Consider the following 23,306-nt stretch of genomic DNA (forward strand, 5'->3'; position numbering starts at 1 on the left):
TTTATAGTACCAAAGCATCCTTCTCTCTTTCAGTGCAAATGTACTGTCAACAGCCTTTTGATGCTTTTTATATTAGCAAAGCATCATTCTCCCATTTAGTGCGAATGTATTGGAAATAGCTTTCCGATGTTTTTTTTTATAGTACCAAAGCATCATTCTCTCTTTCAGTTCAAATGTACTGTCAACAGCCTTTTGATGCTTTTTATATTAGCAAAGCATCATTCTCCCTTTTAGTGCGAATGTATTGGAAATAGCTTTCCGATGTTTTTTTTTTTTATAGTACCAAAGCATCATTCTCTCTTTCAGTTCAAATGTACTGTCAACAGCCTTTTGATGCTTTTTATATTAGCAAAGCATCATTCTCCCTTTTAGTGCGAATGTACTGGAAATAGCTTTCCGATGTTTTTTTTTTTTTTATAGTACCAAAGCATCATTCTCTCTTTCAGTTCAAATATACTGTCAACAGCCTTTCTATGCTTTTTATAGTACCAAAGCATCATTCTCTCTTTCAGTTCAAATGTACTGTCAACAGCCTCTAGATACTTTTTATATTAGCAAAGCATCATTCTCCCTTTTAGTGCGAATGTACTGGAAATAGCGTTCCGATGTTTTTTTTTCATAGTACCAAAGCATCATTCTCTTTCAGTTCAAATATACTGTCAACAGCCTTTCTATGCTTTTTATAGCACCAAAGCATCCTTCTCTCTTTCAGTGCAAATATACTGTCAACAGCCTTTCGATGCCTTTTATATTAGCAAAGGATCATTCTCTCCTCCAGTGCAAATGTAAGTCAACTGCCTTTCGATGCTTTTTATATTACCAAAGCATCATACTCCCTTTCAGTGCGAATGTACTGTCAACAGTGTTTTGATGCTTCTTATATTAGCAATGCATCAGTCTCTCATTCAGTGCAAGTGTACTGTCAATAGCCTTTTGATGATTTTATTATCACCAAAGCATCATTCTCCCTTTCAGTACAAATGTACCGTCAACAGCTTTTCGATGTTTACATTACCAAAGCATTATTCTTTCAGTGCAAGTTTACAGTAAACATCATTTCGCAAATTTACGATGTTCACTGAATGTTAGTATAAACCTGAACATGCTTAAACGCAGTGAAGTTACCATTAGCAATAGGACTTTTTCAAGCTGCTTTTGATGCCAATTGCTTTTCAGGATATAAAGATTTCTCTCAACTACACGGTTATTTTTTTTTTTTTTTCTTTTTTTTTTTTTTTTGCTACGCATTAGTTTGCATTGCTTTTCTGTTTGTTCCCTTTTTGTAAGATTAGTGGCAGTTTCTTCTTCTTCTTCCCTTTTTGTAAGATTAGTGGCAGTTTCTTCTTCTTCCCTTTTTGTAAGATTAGTGGCAGTTTCTTCTTCTTCTTCCCTTTTTGTAAGATTAGTGGCAGTTTCTTCTTCTTCCCTTTTTGTAAGATTAGTGGCAGTTTCTTCTTCTTCTTCCCTTTTTGTAAGATTAGTGGCAGTTTCTTCTTCTTCTTCCCTTTTTGTAAGATTAGTGGCAGTTTCTTCTTCTTCCCTTTTTGTAAGATTAGTGGCAGTTTCTTCTTCTTCTTCCATTTTTGTAAGATTAGTGGCAGTTTCTTCTTCTTCTTCCCTTTTTGTAAGATTAGTGGCAGTTTCTTCTTCTTCCCTTTTTGTAAGATTAGTGGCAGTTTCTTCTTCTTCTTCCCTTTTTGTAAGATTAGTGGCAGTTTCTTCTTCTTCTTCCCTTTTTGTAAGATTAGTGGCAGTTTCTTCTTCTTCCCTTTTTGTAAGATTAGTGGCAGTTTCTTCTTCTTCTTCCATTTTTGTAAGATTAGTGGCAGTTTCTTCTTCTTCTTCCCTTTTTGTAAGATTAGTGGCAGTTTCTTCTTCTTCCCTTTTTGTAAGATTAGTGGCAGTTTCTTCTTCTTCTTCCCTTTTTGTAAGATTAGTGGCAGTTTCTTCTTCTTCTTCCCTTTTTGTAAGATTAGTGGCAGTTTATTCTTCTTCCCTTTTTGTAAGATTAGTGGCAGTTTATTCTTCTTCCCTTTTTGTAAGATTAGTGGCAGTTTCTTCTTCTTCTTCCATTTTTGTAAGATTAGTGGCAGTTTCTTCTTCTTCTTCCCTTTTTGTAAGATTAGTGGCAGTTTCTTCTTCTTCCCTTTTTGTAAGATTAGTGGCAGTTTCTTCTTCTTCTTCCCTTTTTGTAAGATTAGTGGCAGTTTCTTCTTCTTCTTCCCTTTTTGTAAGATTAGTGGCAGTTTCTTCTTCTTCTTCCCTTTTTGTAAGATTAGTGGCAGTTTATTCTTCTTCCCTTTTTGTAAGATTAGTGGCAGTTTCTTCTTCTTCTTCCCTTTTTGTAAGATTAGTGGCAGTTTCTTCTTCACGCTTCTTGAAATACCTGTCGTTAAGCCCTGATTAAGATTTACTCTTACTGGAATTTTATTTCTAAACCATGTTATGATCACTTTCACCAAGACTTCATGTTTGAACTCTCTGCAGCTATGAATATCTGTAGGCATTCAATTTACGATTTTAGTAATATGAATTTTTCTGAAATCATACGTTGAATGTTGGCATTAATACATTTGTAATGTCTTATACCGTTAATGCAATTGTTACAAAATCTTTGACTTCGTGGCTCCTTACTTTCCATTAGTATATTCCATTATTTTAATGTTAATATTTTATTCCTCATCTATTCTTGACCGCTTTCATTACTTGAATTTTAAAGGGCTTGAATTAATCCTCATTTCTTTACATTCTTCTCCAACTTCCTTTACTGCTCTGTTTAAATTCCGTAATATTGACAGTTTACTCTTGATTATTCACCATCTTCTTTCATTATTTTTTTAATTTTTAACCTGCGTTCACAATTCAACCATTTATACTGTATTATTACAGTACCTACTAGCTTTCTTGAATTTAAAGTTTAACCGGTTTTATGAAATCATAACGCTTAAATTACCATTTTATTTCTTTTAACAGATCATAGCAAAAACCTTTATGTATTACATTTTTTAAGAATTGTAATATTTGAATTTTTGAGTTCGTTTACATATATATTTTTTAATTTTTATTAGATTCTTTTTTTTTTCCGTTATCGGAATTATACCAAGGTTACTACTTTCTTTATATTACTCCCACACATGATTATTATAAATTTTCCATGAAATGTTTTCATTAGATTGTGAAAAAGTTGATTCATTAAATTCTTTATTCAGCTTATAGATCAATTTTTATTACCAAAAAGGATTATTCCATATATTTTTCCTTTGCTATTTTGATATTGCTGTTATTGCTTGGCTCTTATTAGCACATTTACCTTGTTTTTTTTTCTGATATTTTGACTTTATTTACTCCATTCCTTTTATTTACTTAATTTGATGTTATTTCCATCGGTACTTTGAAATTAGCCCAATTAATTTCCGTGGTAGTTTTTCCGTGGTAAGTTCGTCTACACTATTCGAAAATTTTCCCATGATCTCCCAAAAGAAATCATTGGGTCAAAATGGTATTACTTCAAAATTTCTTCCTTTACAATTTGCCACTGGCCGAGGTTGGCACTTCCTCTGCATTCGGTTGAGTGGGATTTAATTCAACGATGTCGTTTCTATTAAGGAATAATTAGGGGATGAAATTTAATTATTAGTCGATTATTCCTTCACGCCATTACCACCGACTTCCCTTCAAAATTGCAACGGGTGAATTTCATCTTTTTCATGTTGGTGGTTGGATAAATTTCACATCAACAATTTTCATTGCTTTGGGAAATCTTAATACGGCAAATAGTCAGAATATCTATTTTAAAACAGTCAGCTTATGAATTACTTTTTTATCATGGAATTTCAACATTTTGAATTACTATTTTAATATTAATGCCATTGCTTAGCTCTCGTTAGCACATTTATCTAATCGCTCTGGTGATTTTCTAATTACTACTTGGTGTATCTTAAAGATCATGACAATCATGGATTAATCCTTCTTTAATTTCCTCCTGATAAGATTGGTTACTACCTTTTCCTTTGGTGATTGAAAAAGTGCTTCTATTGTAAATTAATTACGTAATTTAGCTTTTCTAAATTCCGGGATGTCCAAACACTTTCACCCGTGGATGAGCGAAAGTGTTTGACTTCTGTCCCCCTCCCATTACCTGAGAAAAGATGTCTGAAAAGTGTGGTCAAATAAAAGAAATTGCGTTTTTCATAATAATGTCCATCCTCCCAGCGAGATACCTCTATATCTCTTCAAACAGAAAACTTGTTCGGTATGGAGGCTTATCTGCATCAACGTCCGATCCAGGGAATAACGGCAAGACCGCTGCATGCACTGTAAGAGAGGGAAAAGAAAAGAGGAAAAAGGGTCAGACCTTATCTTTTATCCTAAACATCGCAATTGTTATTTTTAGCGGGGTTTACATGGTCGAACTATTCGTTGAACAGAGTTGTGAAACCTGCTTGTCAAATGGTTGGAAGAGGTGGAGTTAGTCACAAATGCACAAGGTATGGGGACAATGAAGCCCTGTCCACAAAAGTCAGGCTAGATCTGACTTTCTTCGAACCATTCGACGAACGTGTTCGACGTTCAACAACTAAATACCCCGTTCACACGCTCGAACTTCACTACTAACCCCGTTTGACAAACCATTCGACTGTGTAAACCCTGCTATAGATGGGATGCTTCTTGACTCGTGAAGGAGCTAGGTTTGCTATGCAATCTGCTGAGCAGCTACCACAGGTCCCATTGCGAAGGTATTCAAGGACTTATGGGCATACTCCCTCGGATAGTAGGCCAGAAAAGTTTTTATGGCATTTCCAGACTCCAGCCTTCAATGCTTGACTTAATGACAGGTTCTTCTTAAATGCTAGTGTACAACCAATCTTTGTGATTTTGTGAGCGTGAACATTAGCTAGTTCTTCCGGAACCTCGGCTGTGGGAGTAAGCTCTATCCTAATCTTTTTCTGAAGCCAGAAGGATGCAGAATTCTTGGAGTATAACTGTACTGACAAAACCGTTTTGTAACTGTGTTTTGAAGGGCTGCATCTATTTGAAGTCCTGTGAAGTTTGTGTATGTGCTTCTTTGAAGCTAATGCAATGAAAAAAATTATTTATTAGAAGTTTGTTCTCTATCTTATTCTTACCGTTTGTATGGGGATTGCTTGAGGGACTGAACTTGGAAGGTAAACCACAAAGGTGATTTAAGCTCTCTTGGAGAACCAACTTGCTTGAAGTTTTTCATAAGCATAGATAACTCCCACCTAGAGGAAAGATCCAAACCCTTCAGTCTTAAAGACTTAGATCAAGGGTAAGCGATAGCCTTTTACTCTCAAGGCTAAGAGCTTCTCCTGGCAAAGGTTTGACAAGAAAATTGGCAATCAGCTGCAGAGAGGAATCGACTGGAGAAGTATCCCTTCTATGGCAGCAATTGTTGAAGATTACCCATTTTCCCATTTATACATCAGCAGAACAGCTACCAAGATAAAAAAAATCTGTACAGGGCATCTTGAAAAGTCTTTTGCTCAGATACTGACTAGTTTCCAACCAGGAGATGACCTGTATTGTAGCAAGGGGGCCTGACTCAATAGGTTGGGCCTTCGGGATAGTTCTCTTGGTACCTCTACTAGGGACATCAGCAGGTTTGGGTACCATTTGGCGTGTAGCCATTTGATGATCACCAGAGTTACTCCTAAATTTCGAGGCAGTTACCACCTGTGGATTACCCTTCAAACTTGGCAGAACGACTGAAAGCATAGACGTCAGCATTGTTCGACGAGTGTTGTAAAGCTTCTTTAGGGCCGCTACTAGGCTCAGTACTGGGGAACAGGCACTGGGTGTTTCTTTTTGAGGCGAGTAGCAAACACATTGATTGACGGGGAACCTAGCTTAGGTATTTTCGCCAATAGGGGATGAAGGGACACTCTGCGTCTATGACTGGTCCATGGTGCCTTAGCTTGTTGATGATGACATTCCTTTTGTCTGGAATGGACATTGGTGTCTAGTCTACTGCGTTGTCTAGCACCTAAGATTTGCTGTGAGATGGTCTGATTGCTGTTGTATGAACCTCACCCTTCCTTTGATCATGTCTGTAGAGAGAAGCATTTCTAAAGAAGGATACTCCAACAATGCTCTTGACGAGGTACTCTTCATTTTGTTACTAGGCTAGATTGTTCTGTGCACCTTGTTCCACCGGAACCAGATAGTGAGGAATATCGTTGGTTGCTAACCAGTGGTACTTCAGACACCATTGATAGAATCTCTGATGAAGATGCCCGTAAGGAACTAGCTTCTCTAAAGGGGGAGAGATGTCCGATCTGCTGTCATGCTGGTAGTTTTACTGGAAAAAGATAGTGCTACCTTTCTGAGTCTGCTGATGCAGTCGTTTGATGGAAAAAACTTTGTTGCGAACATATAAATCTGCATTCCTAGATACTTCTTCTTTTGCCTAGGTGATAGACTTTCCTTCTTCCAATTTGCCACACTCCTCAAATCATAGCAAAAACTAAGGAGCCTTTCTCAGGGCTGATACAGTTACCTCCAAGAAGGTAGGATTAGCCAGTCGTCCAGGTAATGAGGGAGATGGATTCAGTAGCCATGAATCCAGGCTGACACGAGTGAACACCTGAGCGACTATTGGGGGAGTCTTGGCTGGACCTTCAATTGGAAGATCTTCCCGTCTTGGTAGTTCCCTAGTGACTCAAAAGTCACAATTGTCTAATAAATGTGTAAGTTCTGATCATGCAGTTTCCAGTCGTATTGTTCCAGATCGCGCGGTTCTAGATTGTTTGGTTCCAGATCACATGGTTTCCTGAGGGATAAATGTAAGAGCAGGGCAGTGAATGGGACTCAGGCCCATTGTGTGAAGATCTGTTTGTAGTGAGGAGAATTGTTGATGATAACTCATATGTGATGTGGTGTCTAAGAGATTGTTAGTGTGTTCAGACTGGTCCTGATCTCTTCGTCTCACGGGGATTGTTGGAAGAGGGATGGGAAAGAGACTGGTGCTTTTTATCCTGATTGAGGGTACAAGAGCTTGATTTCGTACAAGACAATGCATGAACACTTGTCTTGCATACCACTAAGAGCTGGTATTGATCCTGGTACATATTCATATACACGGAGAGAGGATATCAATAACATGCAGCTATGTTAACCAGACTTCTTGGGCAATGTATTCTTCTATGGGTGAAGTTCCAGCACTTGGTCGAGGATACTGCATTTGGTATGAGGATGAACCCAGTTGCATAATTGGCAGTTTGTGTGCTTGTTCTCTAAAGAAACAGAGCACATGTAGCAGGTGTGTGTATGTACCAGTATAGACATTTAGATGCAGTGATGGGAATATTCCTGGTACATACCCAATTGCCTTATTGATGTCTCGTATCTAGAATTCTTCAGAAAGACTGAAAATGGTAAAGAAAGAGATTTGGTGCTGTATTCCTGATGAAGGAGCAAGCGCTTGGTCTCTTGTGAGACCAGCTGTATGAAGAAGATATGCTTCAGTTATGTACCATCCCTCCCACATGTAAGCAGAGAGAGATTGGTCAGGGTTATTTGTTTCACTTGGTTGGGCGAGTGGCAAAGACTGACCAAATAGTGACTAATCTGACTGAGAACGCTCAGGCATGAATTATTACCATGAGTTATAAACTATAAGCGAAAATGCTTGGAAAATAGTCATTGCAAACATTCATGAAAATTGTAGTTACGTAGCTAACCAGTTCTGAATTTATGTTGGTTACAAGAGTATCATTCCGGTAAATAACCCGATTTAGGTCCTGTCATGGGAATGACTATTCTAGATTAGCTTTAGTTCTATTGGCTAACCAAATTTGGAGCAGTTTTCTTTAGTGGACTATGGGTTGTTGTTCTATGTGGAACACGTGTTGTATCTCCATTAATTTGATTGGCGGACCTAATTTGATTTATCGTTGGTTCCAGTGGATAACCGGATCTAGAATTTCTTTGGTGGTGGGACTAAACAGTTCTTGGGGAATATTAATTCCCTTCAAGAACCTGTTCTTACACCTAGTTCTTCCCTAGTGAGTGATTGTTCCACGGTGGTATTAGAGGATAATAGACTATAAGCCACTATTATTTCTAGTAGACAAGCTAATTGGAATTTCTTGAGAGTCCAGGAATAACTAGCTCTGGGTCATTAACTCTAGCAAAGCAGATTTCAAAATATTTATCCAAGGAGAATAATGATTGGCTCTTGCACTGCTTACATTTCAATGGTTAAAATTGGATTTTTGTTAATTCTAATTTATAACCTGATCTTGAGCACCTTATTCCATGGAACAACCATTCTGGATCCTCGTTAGCCCTAGAAGGTAACCGGTTCTTATTGATAGATTTTCCCCAGAGGGATGGCAGTTTCTACCTCAGTTACTTTGTATAAACATAGTTAGATTATGACGTTTCAGCGAATAACAGTTATTTGATCATAGTAAGATCAAATTGGAAGAAAGATTAGAATCTTTATTTGGTTCCAGTGAATAATCTGATGTGGAATCTCCTTTGATTATGGCATTGACTATTCTTGGTATTTAGTTATTTTTTAGCCACGTTTGGATCATCATCATCATCAGACGTTGATAGCCCACTGAAGAACAAATGCCTGACATGTCCTTCCACTCGCGTTTGTTAATGGCCTTTATACGAGCATGTCATTTTATACCTACAGATTTTCTTAGTTCGTCAATCAATGATCTTCTGTTCCTTCCAGCTTCATTTGCAATTTCAGGGACTCAATCTGTTATCTTTAACGTCCATCTATTATCTGTCATTCTCTCTTCTTTTTCTTACATGTGATAATATCCTTTCCTTTTGTTTGCTCTCTTATCCATGTTGCTTTTTTTCTGTCCCTTAATGTTATTGTCATCATTATTCTTTCCATAGCTCTTTGACTTTTAACTAGCGTATGTTCTAGGGCTTTAGTACGGCTCCAAGTTTCTGATGCATAAGTTAATGCTGGTAGGACCACATGATTAAATACCTTTCTTTTAAGAGAAAGTGGCATCTTAATTTTCATAACCTCATCTTGTTTACCAAAAACTTTCCATAGCATGCTTAGCCTTCTTTTAATTTCGGTCTCGTGTCCTGGGGAAACTCTTACTGTCTGTCTCAAGTACGTATATTCATTAGCAATCTCTAGAGGCTCATCCATAACTCTTTATTTGTTGTTTCTGAGTTTTCAGTGAAAATTCTTAGTTTTACTCGTATTAATTTTCAGTTTTACATTTCTGCATTCTCTATTAAAATCTTCTATCATCCTTTGCAATTACTCTCATGATTCCCTTAACAGAACAATGTCGTTTGCAAATATTTATTCCCCATTAGTATCAATTCATACATTTTCCCAATCTGAATTACTATAAAGCACTATGAGGCACTCTGGGAATAATGTAGGAGATGGGGGTCTCCCTGTCACACAATTTTCTCAATTGGAGTTTTCTAACTCTTTATGTAGTTTTAGGATTTCTGTACTTTCTGTATAGAGATCTTCAAGTGTTGTAATATAAGATTCATCTATTCCCTGCCTTGGAAGGGCTTTCGTCACTGCTGAAGTTTTGAGGGAATCAAAAGCTTTCTCATAGTGTATAAATGCCATACATATTGGTGTATGTATATATGTATGTGTATATATATATATATATATATATATATATATATATGCATATGCATACACATACACACACACTTATATATATTATATATATATATATATATATATATATATATATATATATATATATATATATATATACACACACACACACAGAGTATGACAAAACCAATATGTATGGCATTTATACACTGAGAAAGTTTATATATATATATATATATATATATATGTATATATATATATATATATATATATATATATACATATACATATATATATATATATATATATTACAGTATATATAATATATAAATATATATCACATGTCTAAAAGCTTATTTAATTGTGGGTGTATATGATGTATAAATATAATACCTCAAGAATCTCTCTACATAAATCCAGTCAAATCTGTAAATTGTGCTCAGTATTAGAATAATTCTTATACTCCCTCAGCAGCATGGATTTCCGCTGATGTATGCGACCAAAGCGTGCCGTTTGTAACAGTAAATCGAGTTCTGAACACATTTCGGTGTAAAAACGTTGAACACTTAATCTTACTTGGTGTGCCGTTCATCACGATTATGTAAATTACCTGGCTGTCCATTCAGTAGACGTGACTTCAGTTCACGCTCGTTGTATGATAATTTGTATGGGATTTCATTCATAAAGTTTTTCATATTCTCCTTCTGTGTAATGAAGCAAAAATATCTATACACAAGTTTAACAATGAAAATATTCATGCATTTACAGTTATACACACATTGATATATATAATGTATCATTTGTATTTATTAATATAAACACATAGGCTCTCTCTCTCTCTCTCTCTCTCTCTCTCTCTCTCTCTCTCTCTCTCTCCATATATATATAATATATATATGTATATATATGTATATGTATATATATAATATATATATGTATATATAATATATAGATATATATATATATAATTATATAATATAATATATATATATATAATATATAGATATATATATATAATATATATATATAATTTATATATATATGTATATGTATATATATATATATATATATGTATAATATATATATATGTATAATATATATATATATGTATAATATATATATATGTATAATATATATATGTATAATATATATATATGTATAATATATATATATGTATATATATATATATATATATATATATATATATATATATATATATATATGTGTGTGTGTGTGTGTGTACAAGGTATATATAATGTACTATATATAATTTATATCATATATACACTGTATATATGTATGCTGCGTGTATATTTTTTTTAATTGTGTCCTGGGCATTCGTATAGTATTGGGTACAATAATATCAACATACACGCCATGATTGTATGAATTTGGTAGGAGACCTTAGCGTCACATCCGTTAGTTATTATTGAACATGTAATAATTAATTTGTGGTAAAACATTTCAACCAACACACACACACACACACACACACACACACACACACACACACACACACACACACACACACACACACACACACACACACACACCAAACCATTTCGTGAGCCAACAGCAAATCATTGGTTGTAAAGGAATTGAAAACAAACCACATTTTGACTTTTAATAACTTATAATATGTCATATTCATGTCATAAACACTACGTAACTATTCCAAGAGTAAATTTATGTTGCTTCTGTATATCTACATAAACTATTTACAGCATTATTATTATTAATTAATATTATTATTCTATTATTCATGAAAATTACGTCATACAATTTGATGGAAAAATACTTAAGAGAGTTTGGAATTAAATATGAAAAAAAAAAAAATATTTCCTGCATTTATCATCAATTTCAATTCAGAGCAAGTGAGTATCTTTTTCCCTTCCCCCCTTTCCCAAAAGGAAAACAAAAATAGGGGGGAACGGGAGGATTCTTTTTTATATGACTTCCCCAACCCCCCCTCCCCCTCCCCAAATCCCACCCGTCCCTCCCCAGCGCTTTATTAAAAAAAGAAAAAATTCCCCACTCCTCCTCTTATCTTAAAATCCATCTATAACCTCTATGGAGTTATCTTCTGAGGTTCAAACTTGCATCTCTTTATACATATATATATTTATTTTTTTCTGTTCCATTATGTTCTTAGCAGTCTACTGAAAATAGTTATATTTTATGTATAACATATCATGGAATGGCAGTTCATGAAACTCAAAATATTAAATACGCAAAGTATCAAAACATTTATTTAGTTTCCCATTATGGTTATCAACCCCTCTCTTAAGTAGTTACATTTATTTAAATTATTACAAAAAGAAACAAAAATTGACTAGAGCAGGAAGAAGACATAATGGATGAGCATTTTGAAAGGAAATGAACTATGTAAATCAAGTGTTTCCTTATTAAACTTTAAAGGTTTAAAGGCCACTCATGAATGGCAAGAGGCAAGGGACAGTGACATTGCCCTATCAAGCAGGGCAGTGCCCTGGAGATTGACCATATTACATATTGTCAGCGCCCAAGCCCCCTCTCCACCCAAGCTAGGACCAAGGAGGGCCAGGTAATGGCTGCTGATGACTCAGCAGATAGACCTATAGGCTCCCAAAACCCCCCCCATTCTTAGCTCACAAGGATGGTGAGGTTGCAGCGACCAAAGGAGCTAACGAGTTTGAGCGGGACTCGAACCCCAGCCTGGCAATCACCAGGCAAGGACGCTGCCACCAGGCCACCACAACCGTGGAAAAAAACCAATATCAATCAAATTAAAATATGAAATTAAGATATTAACAAAAGGGAATGTCCAGAGTAAGTCCCATCAAAGCTCCCCAGGTTCGATCAGCCTCGCAAGAGAATCATCGTTGAGTCAGAGGGGGTTAAATCCTAATTTTATTCGCTCGACGCGATCGTATTTTGTTTTTTGTTTTTGATGTTCAAACACTCCAGCTTTTATCTTAATGAAAAACTGAAAATATGACAGTCATCATTCACTGAACGAAGCAAAAGACCAGAAAAAATGGCTAATGCAATTTTTATCGCTCGGGTTTTTTATTTTATTTATTTTTATTATTGTATCAACTAGGGTAGGAGTGTCGACAGTACGAATCCGAATCGAACAAGAGATCAAACTTACGACTGGGAATTTTGATTCCGAATCTCACTCTGGATATTTGGTTCTGTAGCTTCTTCTTCCTCTTCTTCTTCTTTCTCCAGACACCATCAGAATTCTTAAAAAATATCAACAGTAGACTGCGAGTATTCTAAAATGCATACATTGGACCTCAGGAATAACAGACATCGGATAATTCATATGAGATACAAAAAGAGACGAGAGACAGAGAGGAGTATAAAAAACTATAACGTGAAAAAAAATGCATATGTCTTCGTATATGTTTATGCATATGTACGTGTATATACATATCCATATACATGCTCATAAATATACATAAATGGTAACATGCATATACATACATTTGTACATGTGTAAGTATATACTAATGTATATATAGTTCATGCCTTAACTCGAATCCTGATTCAGGACTCAAAATAAACAAAAAAGTTTACAAAAGAGACCAAAATATGCACCAATAAAATAAAAAAAGGCTCCTTTTACTTTCCCTCATTTGAGACTTTTACAACAGCAAAATCAAGTGGGACCTTAGTCATAAGATCATCTTATAACCATTCTTAAGCCCTTTCCACACGATCGAGCATGCCCGACGGGCAAACAGTGATACCAGACCACAATAGTTAGTGAGAATGAGGGTTAATGACGTCAGAAGCGGGAAAACCACAGAGAGGGATCTGGCATCATACAGTGTTGCCAGATCCCTGCCTTTAGTATTCCCGCTTCTGACTTCATCAATCCTCATTTTCACTAACTATTGTGGCCTGGTATCACCGTTTGCCCGTCGGGCATGCTCGATCGTGTGGATAGGACTTTAAATACATACATTGAAATAATATACATAATTAAATGAAAGAGGTAATGGCTCAAACATTATTGTTATGAATTATAATCCAGGTTAAACATATACATTGTATATGCGGTTTTCTCTCTCATCACCAATAATAAATAAAAACCTTTTTAATATGACATGAAACTTGTGAAACAGCTTGTTATAATGAAATCACAATTTTTTCTTATAATGAAATCACCATCAGTTATCCAAGACTAGACACTATATATAGAGAAACTGGAGCACAGGGGAAAGAACACAAAAAACGAACACACGGTGATTCCAACACATCAGAACACTAGTAAATGGCGTTCAGATACTAGGCGTTACATGATGGAACACGCACGTACGAACAAACACGGCTGAGCATCAAGACTAGACGCGAGTCTTTGGCTTAATTCAAAGAGAAAATCAAAAATCGTTCTCGTTCACATTTCTTATTAAGTTTTTATTCATTTATTTGTCTATTTATGTAGTTATTTGCATCATTCGGGGGAGATAGGTGTTGTGGTGGTTATGGAGATGATAATGCCAGATAGACAATGTTTATTATTATTATTATTTCTTCTGGGTAACTTTTAGTATATCACACGCCAATTGTTTAGTTTCCTTTGTCGTAACGAGAGAGAGAGAGAGAGAGAGAGAGAGAGAGAGAGAGAGAGAGAGAGAAATTATATAAATGTAGGGTTACATAAGTAGTTTTCCATATGAATAACTTTTTGGGTTGAAAATGCGTATTTTTTTCCAATTGATACTTTCACATATATCTTTTATTTCAGTAACACATTTATCATACTTTGAGATTTATAGTTTTTATATGGCAACCGTTTCACAATTGTTCCTAATCGGCCTGTGCACGTTTGCATATTTTTTCTTCTTTAACTTTTTTTGGGGGAATATCATCTCTTAATGTGTGCGTCTGTCTGACATTACCATATTCGCAACTTGGTAGTTACTGGACTGGTCATAATATATCAATGTTGAATAGAAGACTATAAATTTGAAATAAACAGCCTTAATCCCTACATATAGGAAATGCCAGTGGAATTCATGTGTATTTCTAATTGCAATAAATAACAGAGAAAAGAAATCAAGTTTCAATATGAGATAGTTAAAAAGCACAACTTGGTATCATGTGTATACATAACCTGTACATGTGTGTGTATATGTGTCAGTATTCATGTAATTTTAATTTAGTGTTGTATGATATATATATATATATATATATATATATATATATATATATATATATATATATATATATATTGCATTTGTAAGTTAGTAAGAAATATCAAGTTAGAAGAATTAAACAAGGGATTACCGTAACAAAGAATGATTAAGCTTTTGTGTGAAGTACCTAGATACGTGTAAATATATATTTATAAAACAAAAGATACATATATACATAAGGTATATGTGTGTATATATATAACTATCTGTGCAAGCTCATACGAAATGTAAAGCCCTTTCCACACGATCGAGCATGCCCGACGGGCAAACAGTGATACCAGGTCACAATAGTTACTGAAAATGAGGGTTGGTGACGTCAGAAGCGAGAAAACTAAAGGCAGGGATCTGGCAACACTGTATGATGCCAAATCCCTGTCATTGGTTTTCCCGCTTCTTACGTCATTAACCCTCATTTTTATTAACTGTTGTGGTCTGGTATCACTGTTTGCCCGTCGGGCATGCTCGATCGTGTGGACAGGGCTCAAGGTTAGTCTGCAGCAATAGTCACAACGAATATGAATCATAACAAAGAGTGGATGAGCTCTGATGTGGAAAATCTGGATATTTGATGTATAAATATATATTTATAGAACAAAACAAAAAAACATGACAAGGCCAGTGACATCTCCCATTAAATTTAACATAGTAATTTTTTTTTTATATTTTTCTCATTTTGGTCTACGTACAAATATCTATGAGGTGAAGAGTCCTCCTTACCCATAACAGCGAATCAAAGAAAAAAAAAAATATTTATTTATAACCCATCAAGGGAGTACTTGACCAACCTCCTCCTCGATTACATCACATTCCACCCCCTGAATATCACAGCCAATCAGCGCACGATTAACATCTTTGCTTCATCGATGACAGGGTCAAGTACCTCTCTGACGAGATAAAGAAAAAAAAAAAACATTTTTCTAAACCCACTCAAATTTATTTTTCTTATACATATTGGCAAAACTATTAGGTATGGAGGAGGTAAATAATAATCATTGGTAATTCTCATTAATAATAATTTTTTTCTTTTGTCATTCAGAGGCCATTGGATTTTTTTCTATTTGTTTGTCTGTGTCTGTAAGTGTGTTTGTTTTGAACTTCTGATTTCACACCTGTTCGAATGAAGAAAGGATTTTTATATATTTATTTATTTATTTTTTGGCAGAACGCTACACAGTCAGAATGATTTTCTCGTCATGGATAATGTTAGAAATTATACATTTATTTGCTGCTCGTCATTATCAAATACTATTAATGCCTAAATAACTGCATATACAAGAATAGGATATGCATGTACCTCTTCACAAAATATAATTGAGATCAGATGAAAAGAAAAAAAAGTAATTATAACGGTATTAATAATGAGGTAAGCACATGAAGGACATATAAAGTTTCACATTAGGTCACATTAGGTTTTTTTAAAGTCACATTTACAAAGGACAGATGGGTAGTATATATATACACGTAGGCATTTACATGTACTGCATGGATATATGTGTATATGTACATACATAATACATATATTATATGTATATATATGTATCTCATACTAAATATACACTTGTGAAAATAATCAGAGAGAGAGAGAGAGAGAGAGAGAGAGAGAGAGAGAGAGAGAGAGAGAGAGAGGTAGGGTTAAGTCAATATGACCTCAATTATACATTGCTGCAACTATTAGTATAAAACCACGGTAGAAATGGTCGTCTGCTGCATCAGTACAAAATACCTTCCTCTATTTTTTTTTTTTTTAAATAAGTTCTACTGGCTGATTGTTAATCTCGTTTAGCATTTTTTATCTAATTAATTACATGACCTATGATAATTTGCAATAATGATCTTCCAAAGTGTATTGAGAAATTATATTAACCTTGAATAGCATTCACGGACATTATTGCAAAATAGTCTTATACATGTATATATATATATATATATATATATATATATATATATATATATATATATATATATATATATATATATATATATATATAATGTACTATATATTGTCGTGCACCGTACGTTTAATATCTATACTCCCTGTTCAGTTGAAACAATATTTTTTTTTTTCAAGAAAAAAAAATTCTTTCGCAATATTACAAATGTTTTCAATTCAACTACTGAAACTGAACAAATTGAATAGGAAACCACAAGAGGAATAAATTCTTTGTTCTTTCTTAATTTGAAACGATATACTCTGTTAGCATTTCCAGCACTTGTGTGATCTCGATTCTAGCTTTTGTATATGAAGATTGGATGCCTATACGCGTTCTTGTGAATATTTTTGAGGTGTTGTACTGTGTAATGAAGTGGTGGGTATTTTTGCTAGTAGGATTGTAGCAGTGTGTGTGTGTATGTATGTATGTATTTATGTATGTATGTATGTGTATATAAATATACATACATATATAAGCATATACATCTATATATACATATATATACATACATATATATGCATATACATTTATATATACATATACATGTATATATGAATACGTGTATATATACATATACATGTATATATGCATACGTGTGTGTGTGTATATATATATATATATATATATATATATATATATATATATATATATATATATATTATATATATACTGTATATATAGTCTATATCTCTGTACATGTAAACATCTATAATTGTATATGTATAATGATGTCTGTGTGCGTAATATTAAATGACTAGCTATTCAGTATTACATGTTATAACTCTACTGAACACCATCTCGACCATATGTGTAGACCTTTCCTTTCTTGGGTATTTCATAACAGAGATGACTATTTTGGTATCGATTTTTATTTCCTACATTGAAGCACAAAACCTGCCTTCCTTCGGCAGCTTACTGGCGCACTTGACTCTTTGGACTCATTCATTCTCAGCTTAAAGCTTATTTGTACTTTTTTTTTTTTTTTTTTAAACATGTTTTCAGTCACGTCATAATAAAAAATAACGCACCAGCTTCTCGTGTTCTCTCTCTTTCTTCTTCTTCTTTGAAAGAAATATCTTGTTGTTGTTGTTGTTGACGCCTCTTCTTCTTCTTGTTTTTTCTTTGTCTTCCTCTTGATTTTGAGTCGTTTCTTCTATTTTTATTTCACAAAGTCACTACTGCGAATATCGTTAGTTCATCCGAAGGAATGTATCTCAAAATTTCGATATTTCATATTTGAAAAATGCTCAGTTTTTTTTAAAAGCATATATATATGACCTCTTCATGCCTAATTTATTCTCAAATATATATAGATATATTATTTATGCCTCTTGAATAACAAATGGTTTAGCACAACCTAGGATGTACAAAATGATGAAAAAAACAACAACAACATCTACTCTATCAAGCATTGGTCTAGCTCAAATCCTTGAGCTGATTTTTATATATATATATATTATATATTCTTATATCACACTTTGTGTCTGTGCGTATCATGAAAGCTCTTCTTCTTCTTCACCTTTCTCAGCAAACACTGGAGCTTATTTTTATAAGGTGTTCATGTTACATTTAGTATAACCCGACAATATTTGATTGTGACCACTGTCAGTTTATATATATGTACATTATTTTATTTTTTTCAACGCCCATTTAAATTTTCTAATTATATATTTCTATTCAACAAATAGCCAACCGTAATCCCCCATTTTCTACGCGTGTCTGGTCCCATCATAGAAAATACTATAAGGAAAACGTAAACCACTCGCATAACAGAGCGCAGACTGATCGTATATATATTTATATATATAATATTCGGATTATTTTTTTTAAAAATCTCTCTCTATTTCGTGGAAGTTCAGTGTGTGTGGGGGGGAAAAGATTGATATTTATATATTTATAATCTTATTTATAGAACACATGGAGGAGGAACAGAGAGAGAGAGAGAGAGAGAGAGAGAGAGAGAGAGAGAGAGAGAGAGAGAGAGAGAGAGAGGAAAGCAACAACAACACCTATGTTGCGCTCTCATTTCTGCTGTTGCTGCTGCTCCCGTTATTGTTGAGTTGTGCGAGCCGTTTGTATATGGCCGAGTTGATGAAGCGCGGATAAGAGTCTCTGTGCATGAGCGTATAGATCTGCATCTGCGCCTCGTCGAAGGTGTGCGGCGTGGGGTCGACCATGTTGCGGTTGATAATTTCACGGACGCGCGAATCCAAGGACACCTGAGGATGGAAGAAGCAATGGGGGAGATTTTAGAGACGGTGCTGTGGAATTTGAATACATATGAGATATATGCCTGTGGAATAAAGAAGATATGAGAAGGTAGAATGGAATTATGACATATGAGAAATATACCTTTGGAATAAAGACTATATATATGACGATATATATGAGAAGGTAGAATGGAATTACATTATAAGACATGTGAAATAGATGTATATGAGAAGAGAGTGGAATTCTGACACATGAGAAATACACTTGTGAAATAAAGAGGTTCTCCTCTTTATTTAAGAGCAGATAGAGTGGAATCCTAAAGACATATTGGAAATATACCCGTGAAATAAAGAGGATATATATGAGAAGATGGGATAGAATTATGAGACGAGAAATACACCTGTGGAAAATAAAGAGGATATATATGAGAAGGTAAAATGGAATTATGAGACATGCGAAATATACCTTTAGAATAAAGAGGATATATATATGAGAAGGTAGAATGGAATTATGAGACATGAGAAATACACCTGTGGAATAAAGAGGATATATATGAGAAGGTAGAATGGAATTTATAAAACATGAGAAATACACCTGTGAAATAAAGAGGATATATATGAAAAGGTAGAGTGAAATTCTGGCACATGAAAAATATACCTAGGAAATAAAGAGGTCCTCCTCTATTTAAGAGCAGATAGAGTGGAATCCTAAGACACTTGGAAAACAAACCTGTGAGATAAAGATGATGTATAAGAGAAGGTAGAATGGAATTCTGAGGCAAATGAGAAATACACCTGTGAAATAAAGAGGTCCTCCACTTTATTAAAGAGAAGATAGGGTGAAATCTTAGACGCATGAGAAAAATACCTGTGAAATAAAGAAGATATATAAGAAGGTACAGTGGAATTCTAAGACATGAAAAATACATCTGTCAAATCAAGAGGATATATAAGAGAAGCTACAGTGGAATTATAAGACATGAGATATACATATGTGAAATAAAGAGGAGAATATTTAAAAGAAACAATCACACGCTTCGTGGAACACATGTTTAGGGAACACCAGTAAAACGAGGAAAGATAATGCAAATAAGGAATGAAAGCTAAGGATATTTGATAAAAGAAAGGATTGGAAATCTAAGGAAATTGCTCTCGGGAAATGAGAGTTGAGAAAGTCCAGGAACAAACATAAAAGTGAAAAGAACAGAAGTGGAGGAAGTAATGTGAAACACATCCACAAAATCAATGACTTGGATTACAGAAATGTAAAAATAGGAATAAAGACCGCCGGGAAAGCGAGAGAAATGGATTACTGAAACGAAAGGGACAGCTGATAAATGAAAAAAAAAAAATTGAGAAACCAAAATTTAAATGAAAAAAAGAAAATGACTAACCAACATGATTCATAGTTCAAGAAAAAGGAAAAAAAGAGAAAAGTTGCTTGTCATGGCTAAAAAGCCTCTTCTACCTATACAAAGAGGAAAGTAGCCACTGAACAACTTCAGTGCAGTAGTTAACCTCTTGAGCGAAGAGGAATAGTTTGGTAATCTCATTGTTGTTAGGTGTATGAGGAGAGAGGAGAATGTAGAAAGATTAAGCCAGGGGTATTTGTTGGCAAAAGAAAAATGAGCCGTAACCAGAAATAACTATGCAATGTAATACTGTCTGGCCAGTCAAAGGACCAAATCTCTCTCTAGCAGTAGTCTCTCGGCGGGTGGCTAGTGCCCTGGCCAACATACTACCTATTATTACTTACTAAGCTATAACCCAAGTTGGAAAAGCAGGATGCTATATGACCAGGGGCCCCAAGAGGGAAAATGGCCCAGTGAGGAAAGGAAACAAGGAAAAATAAAATATTTTAAAGACATTAACATTAAAATAAACATTTCCTATATAAACTATAAAAACTTTAACAAAACAAGAGGAAGAGAAATTAGATAGAATAGTGTGCCTGAGTTTACCCTCAAGCAAGAGAACTCTAACCCAAGACAGTAGAATACCATAGTACAGAGGCTATGGCACTACCCAAGACAAGAGAACGAAGGCGAATCCAGGGACACAGCGAAAAAAAAGAAAAAAAAATAGTCTAAAGAAAAGAAAAGGAATCAAAGTGTTGTCTTGAAAAAAAAAATGGATTTCAGATCTAAAATGTTATCCAAGACGAATGGATGGTTAAATTTGGGGTTTTCCAATAACAAAATTAATAACAAAAGAAAGAGAATTACATATATCAATGGAAATCCAAAGAATAAAAAGATTAAAACTCAAGAACCACCATTTTAGAAAAGATGAAGAGGACGATTCTTAGGGCATTCAAAGAAGCAATAAAACGGGACTTGAAAAAAGGGGAAAAGAATCAATTAAAAGGAGGAAAAGGTATGGAAAAACTTGAAAAGATATTTAAGATTAGATACATTTGAAAAAGGAATGAAATATGGGAAAAAAAGTTTAAAGTAAAACATATTAGAATACAGAATATATGTAAGATCTTATACTATTTCATCTAAATAAGCCATAATAACATTGAGAAATTAAGGCAAATTAAAACTATCTTTAAAACTATGCAGTTGGCAACATAAGAGCCTTAAACTAGGGATGTCTAACCACCTTGTTTTTAAACCATAAATATAAGCATTCAAATTATAGGTGTAGCTTTGCTCTAACCACTTTGTTTTTAAACCATAAATCTAAGCCTTCAATTTATAGGTGTAGTTTTGCTCATGACGTCATGGATCTCTCTCTCTCTCTCTCTCTCTCTCTCTCTCTCTCTCTCTCTCTCTCTCTCTCTCTCTCTCTCTCTCCAGTATGTAGCGGAAACAGTAGCATGTTCACCTTGCTATTGAATAAACCAACGTCCAATCATCGGACCGGTCAGATGGGGAACGGGGAACGATAAAGCAACATTTGCTAAAATTCTAGTATGCTTTTGTTGGCCACAGACAAAAAAATACGTCCAAGAAAGATATATGTATATGGCAGAGAGAGAGAGAGAGAGAGAGAGAGAGAGAGAGAGAGAGAGAGAGAGAGAAAATATCTATATATATATACAGCATATACTGTATATGTGTATGTATGTATATATATATATATATATATATATATATATATATATATATATATATATATATATATATATATATATATATATATATATAAAGAGAGAGAGAGAGAGAGAGAGAGAGAGAGAGAGAGAGAGAGAGAGAGAGAGAGAGAGGGGTAGGTCCGCCGTCAAAACATGTAACTTATAATTGGAAAAGGTATGGCATCGATGAAGTAATCCTTCCCATAACTGAAATGAAACTATTCACGAGACATTTCTCCTTTGAATTTCCAAGAAAAATTTTTATTTTTTTTTTCCGTATTTTTATCAGGCTGATTAATTCTATCAAAACCCACCTCGTCATAAGGGGTATTGAAAAGGGATGGCATTGAGGAATTATTTTATTTTAAATTAACGGTGCTGAAAAGAGGCGTAATGTAATTAATTTAAAGGCAACGGTACAGGATAATTAGTGCGGGTGTAAGTTAATGAAGAGCAGAAAAAGGGGGTCTAAGGTTATAAAGAGCTCATATAAAAGGGGGAAGGGTGAAAAAGGGTGAAAGGTGCCGGAAATGAAAAACTAAAGAACAGCGTCATTTAAAAAGGAATTAAGAGGTTATTAAATATTTATATATGGATGTTGATCAACATGCAAGGTAACATAAGGGTAACATTAGTTAATTTTAAAAGTCCTGAACGGCAATTATTCTGATTTTCTGTATGTTGTGTAAATACTTAATCTTTATCATCGTCAGTATTTAGCCTATTAGTATTAATTTTCACCTCTCATAACTATAATAATGATCCCTACACTGTTCCATTTATTATGAAGTTCATGCACATTATTATTATTATTATTATTAGCTAACCTACAGGCCTAGTTGGAAAGCAGGATGCTATAAGCCCTAGGGATCCAACAGGTAAAAATAGCCAGCGAGGAAAGAAAAGGGAATAAACTGCAAGAGAAGTAAAAAGCAATTAAAAGTATTTTTAGAACAGTAACCATATTAAAACAGATCTTTCACATACAAACTATAAAAAGAGACTTATTTCAGCCTGTTCAACATAAAAATATTTGCTGCAAGTTTGAACTTTTGAAGTTCCGCTGATTCAACTACCCGTCTAGGAAGATTATTCCACAACTAGGTCAAAGCTGGAATAAAACTTCCAGTAGCCTACATTATCTTTTCTCTTTATGGAAGAGTTCACTGATTGCTATTACATAAAAAACCACTAGTAATTTGTAGGGTTGAGGTGACCGATGGGGTAACGTCCCTGACTGGTGAACGCCAGACTAGGGTTCGAGTCCCACTTAAATTCGTTAGTTTCTTTGGGCGCTGCAAC

The 23,306-nt window shown here is 34.4% G+C and overlaps 1 protein-coding gene across 1 annotated transcript in view; it reads right to left on the bottom strand.

Annotated features, from left to right (window-relative positions):
- Positions 1–17,388: 17,388 nt before the first annotated feature.
- LOC137647221 (regulator of G-protein signaling 20-like) overlaps positions 17,389–23,306 on the bottom strand; it is a 262,304-nt gene continuing 256,386 nt past the window's right edge. Inside the window, exon 5 of the mRNA XM_068380581.1 lies at positions 17,389–18,931. Within this exon, the coding sequence (XP_068236682.1) occupies positions 18,722–18,931 (210 nt within the window). The 3' untranslated portion in view covers positions 17,389–18,721. The remainder of the gene's footprint in view (positions 18,932–23,306) is intronic.

Source organism: Palaemon carinicauda, chromosome 9 (genome assembly GCF_036898095.1).
Source record: "Palaemon carinicauda isolate YSFRI2023 chromosome 9, ASM3689809v2, whole genome shotgun sequence".
NCBI classification, from domain to species: domain Eukaryota; kingdom Metazoa; phylum Arthropoda; class Malacostraca; order Decapoda; family Palaemonidae; genus Palaemon; species Palaemon carinicauda.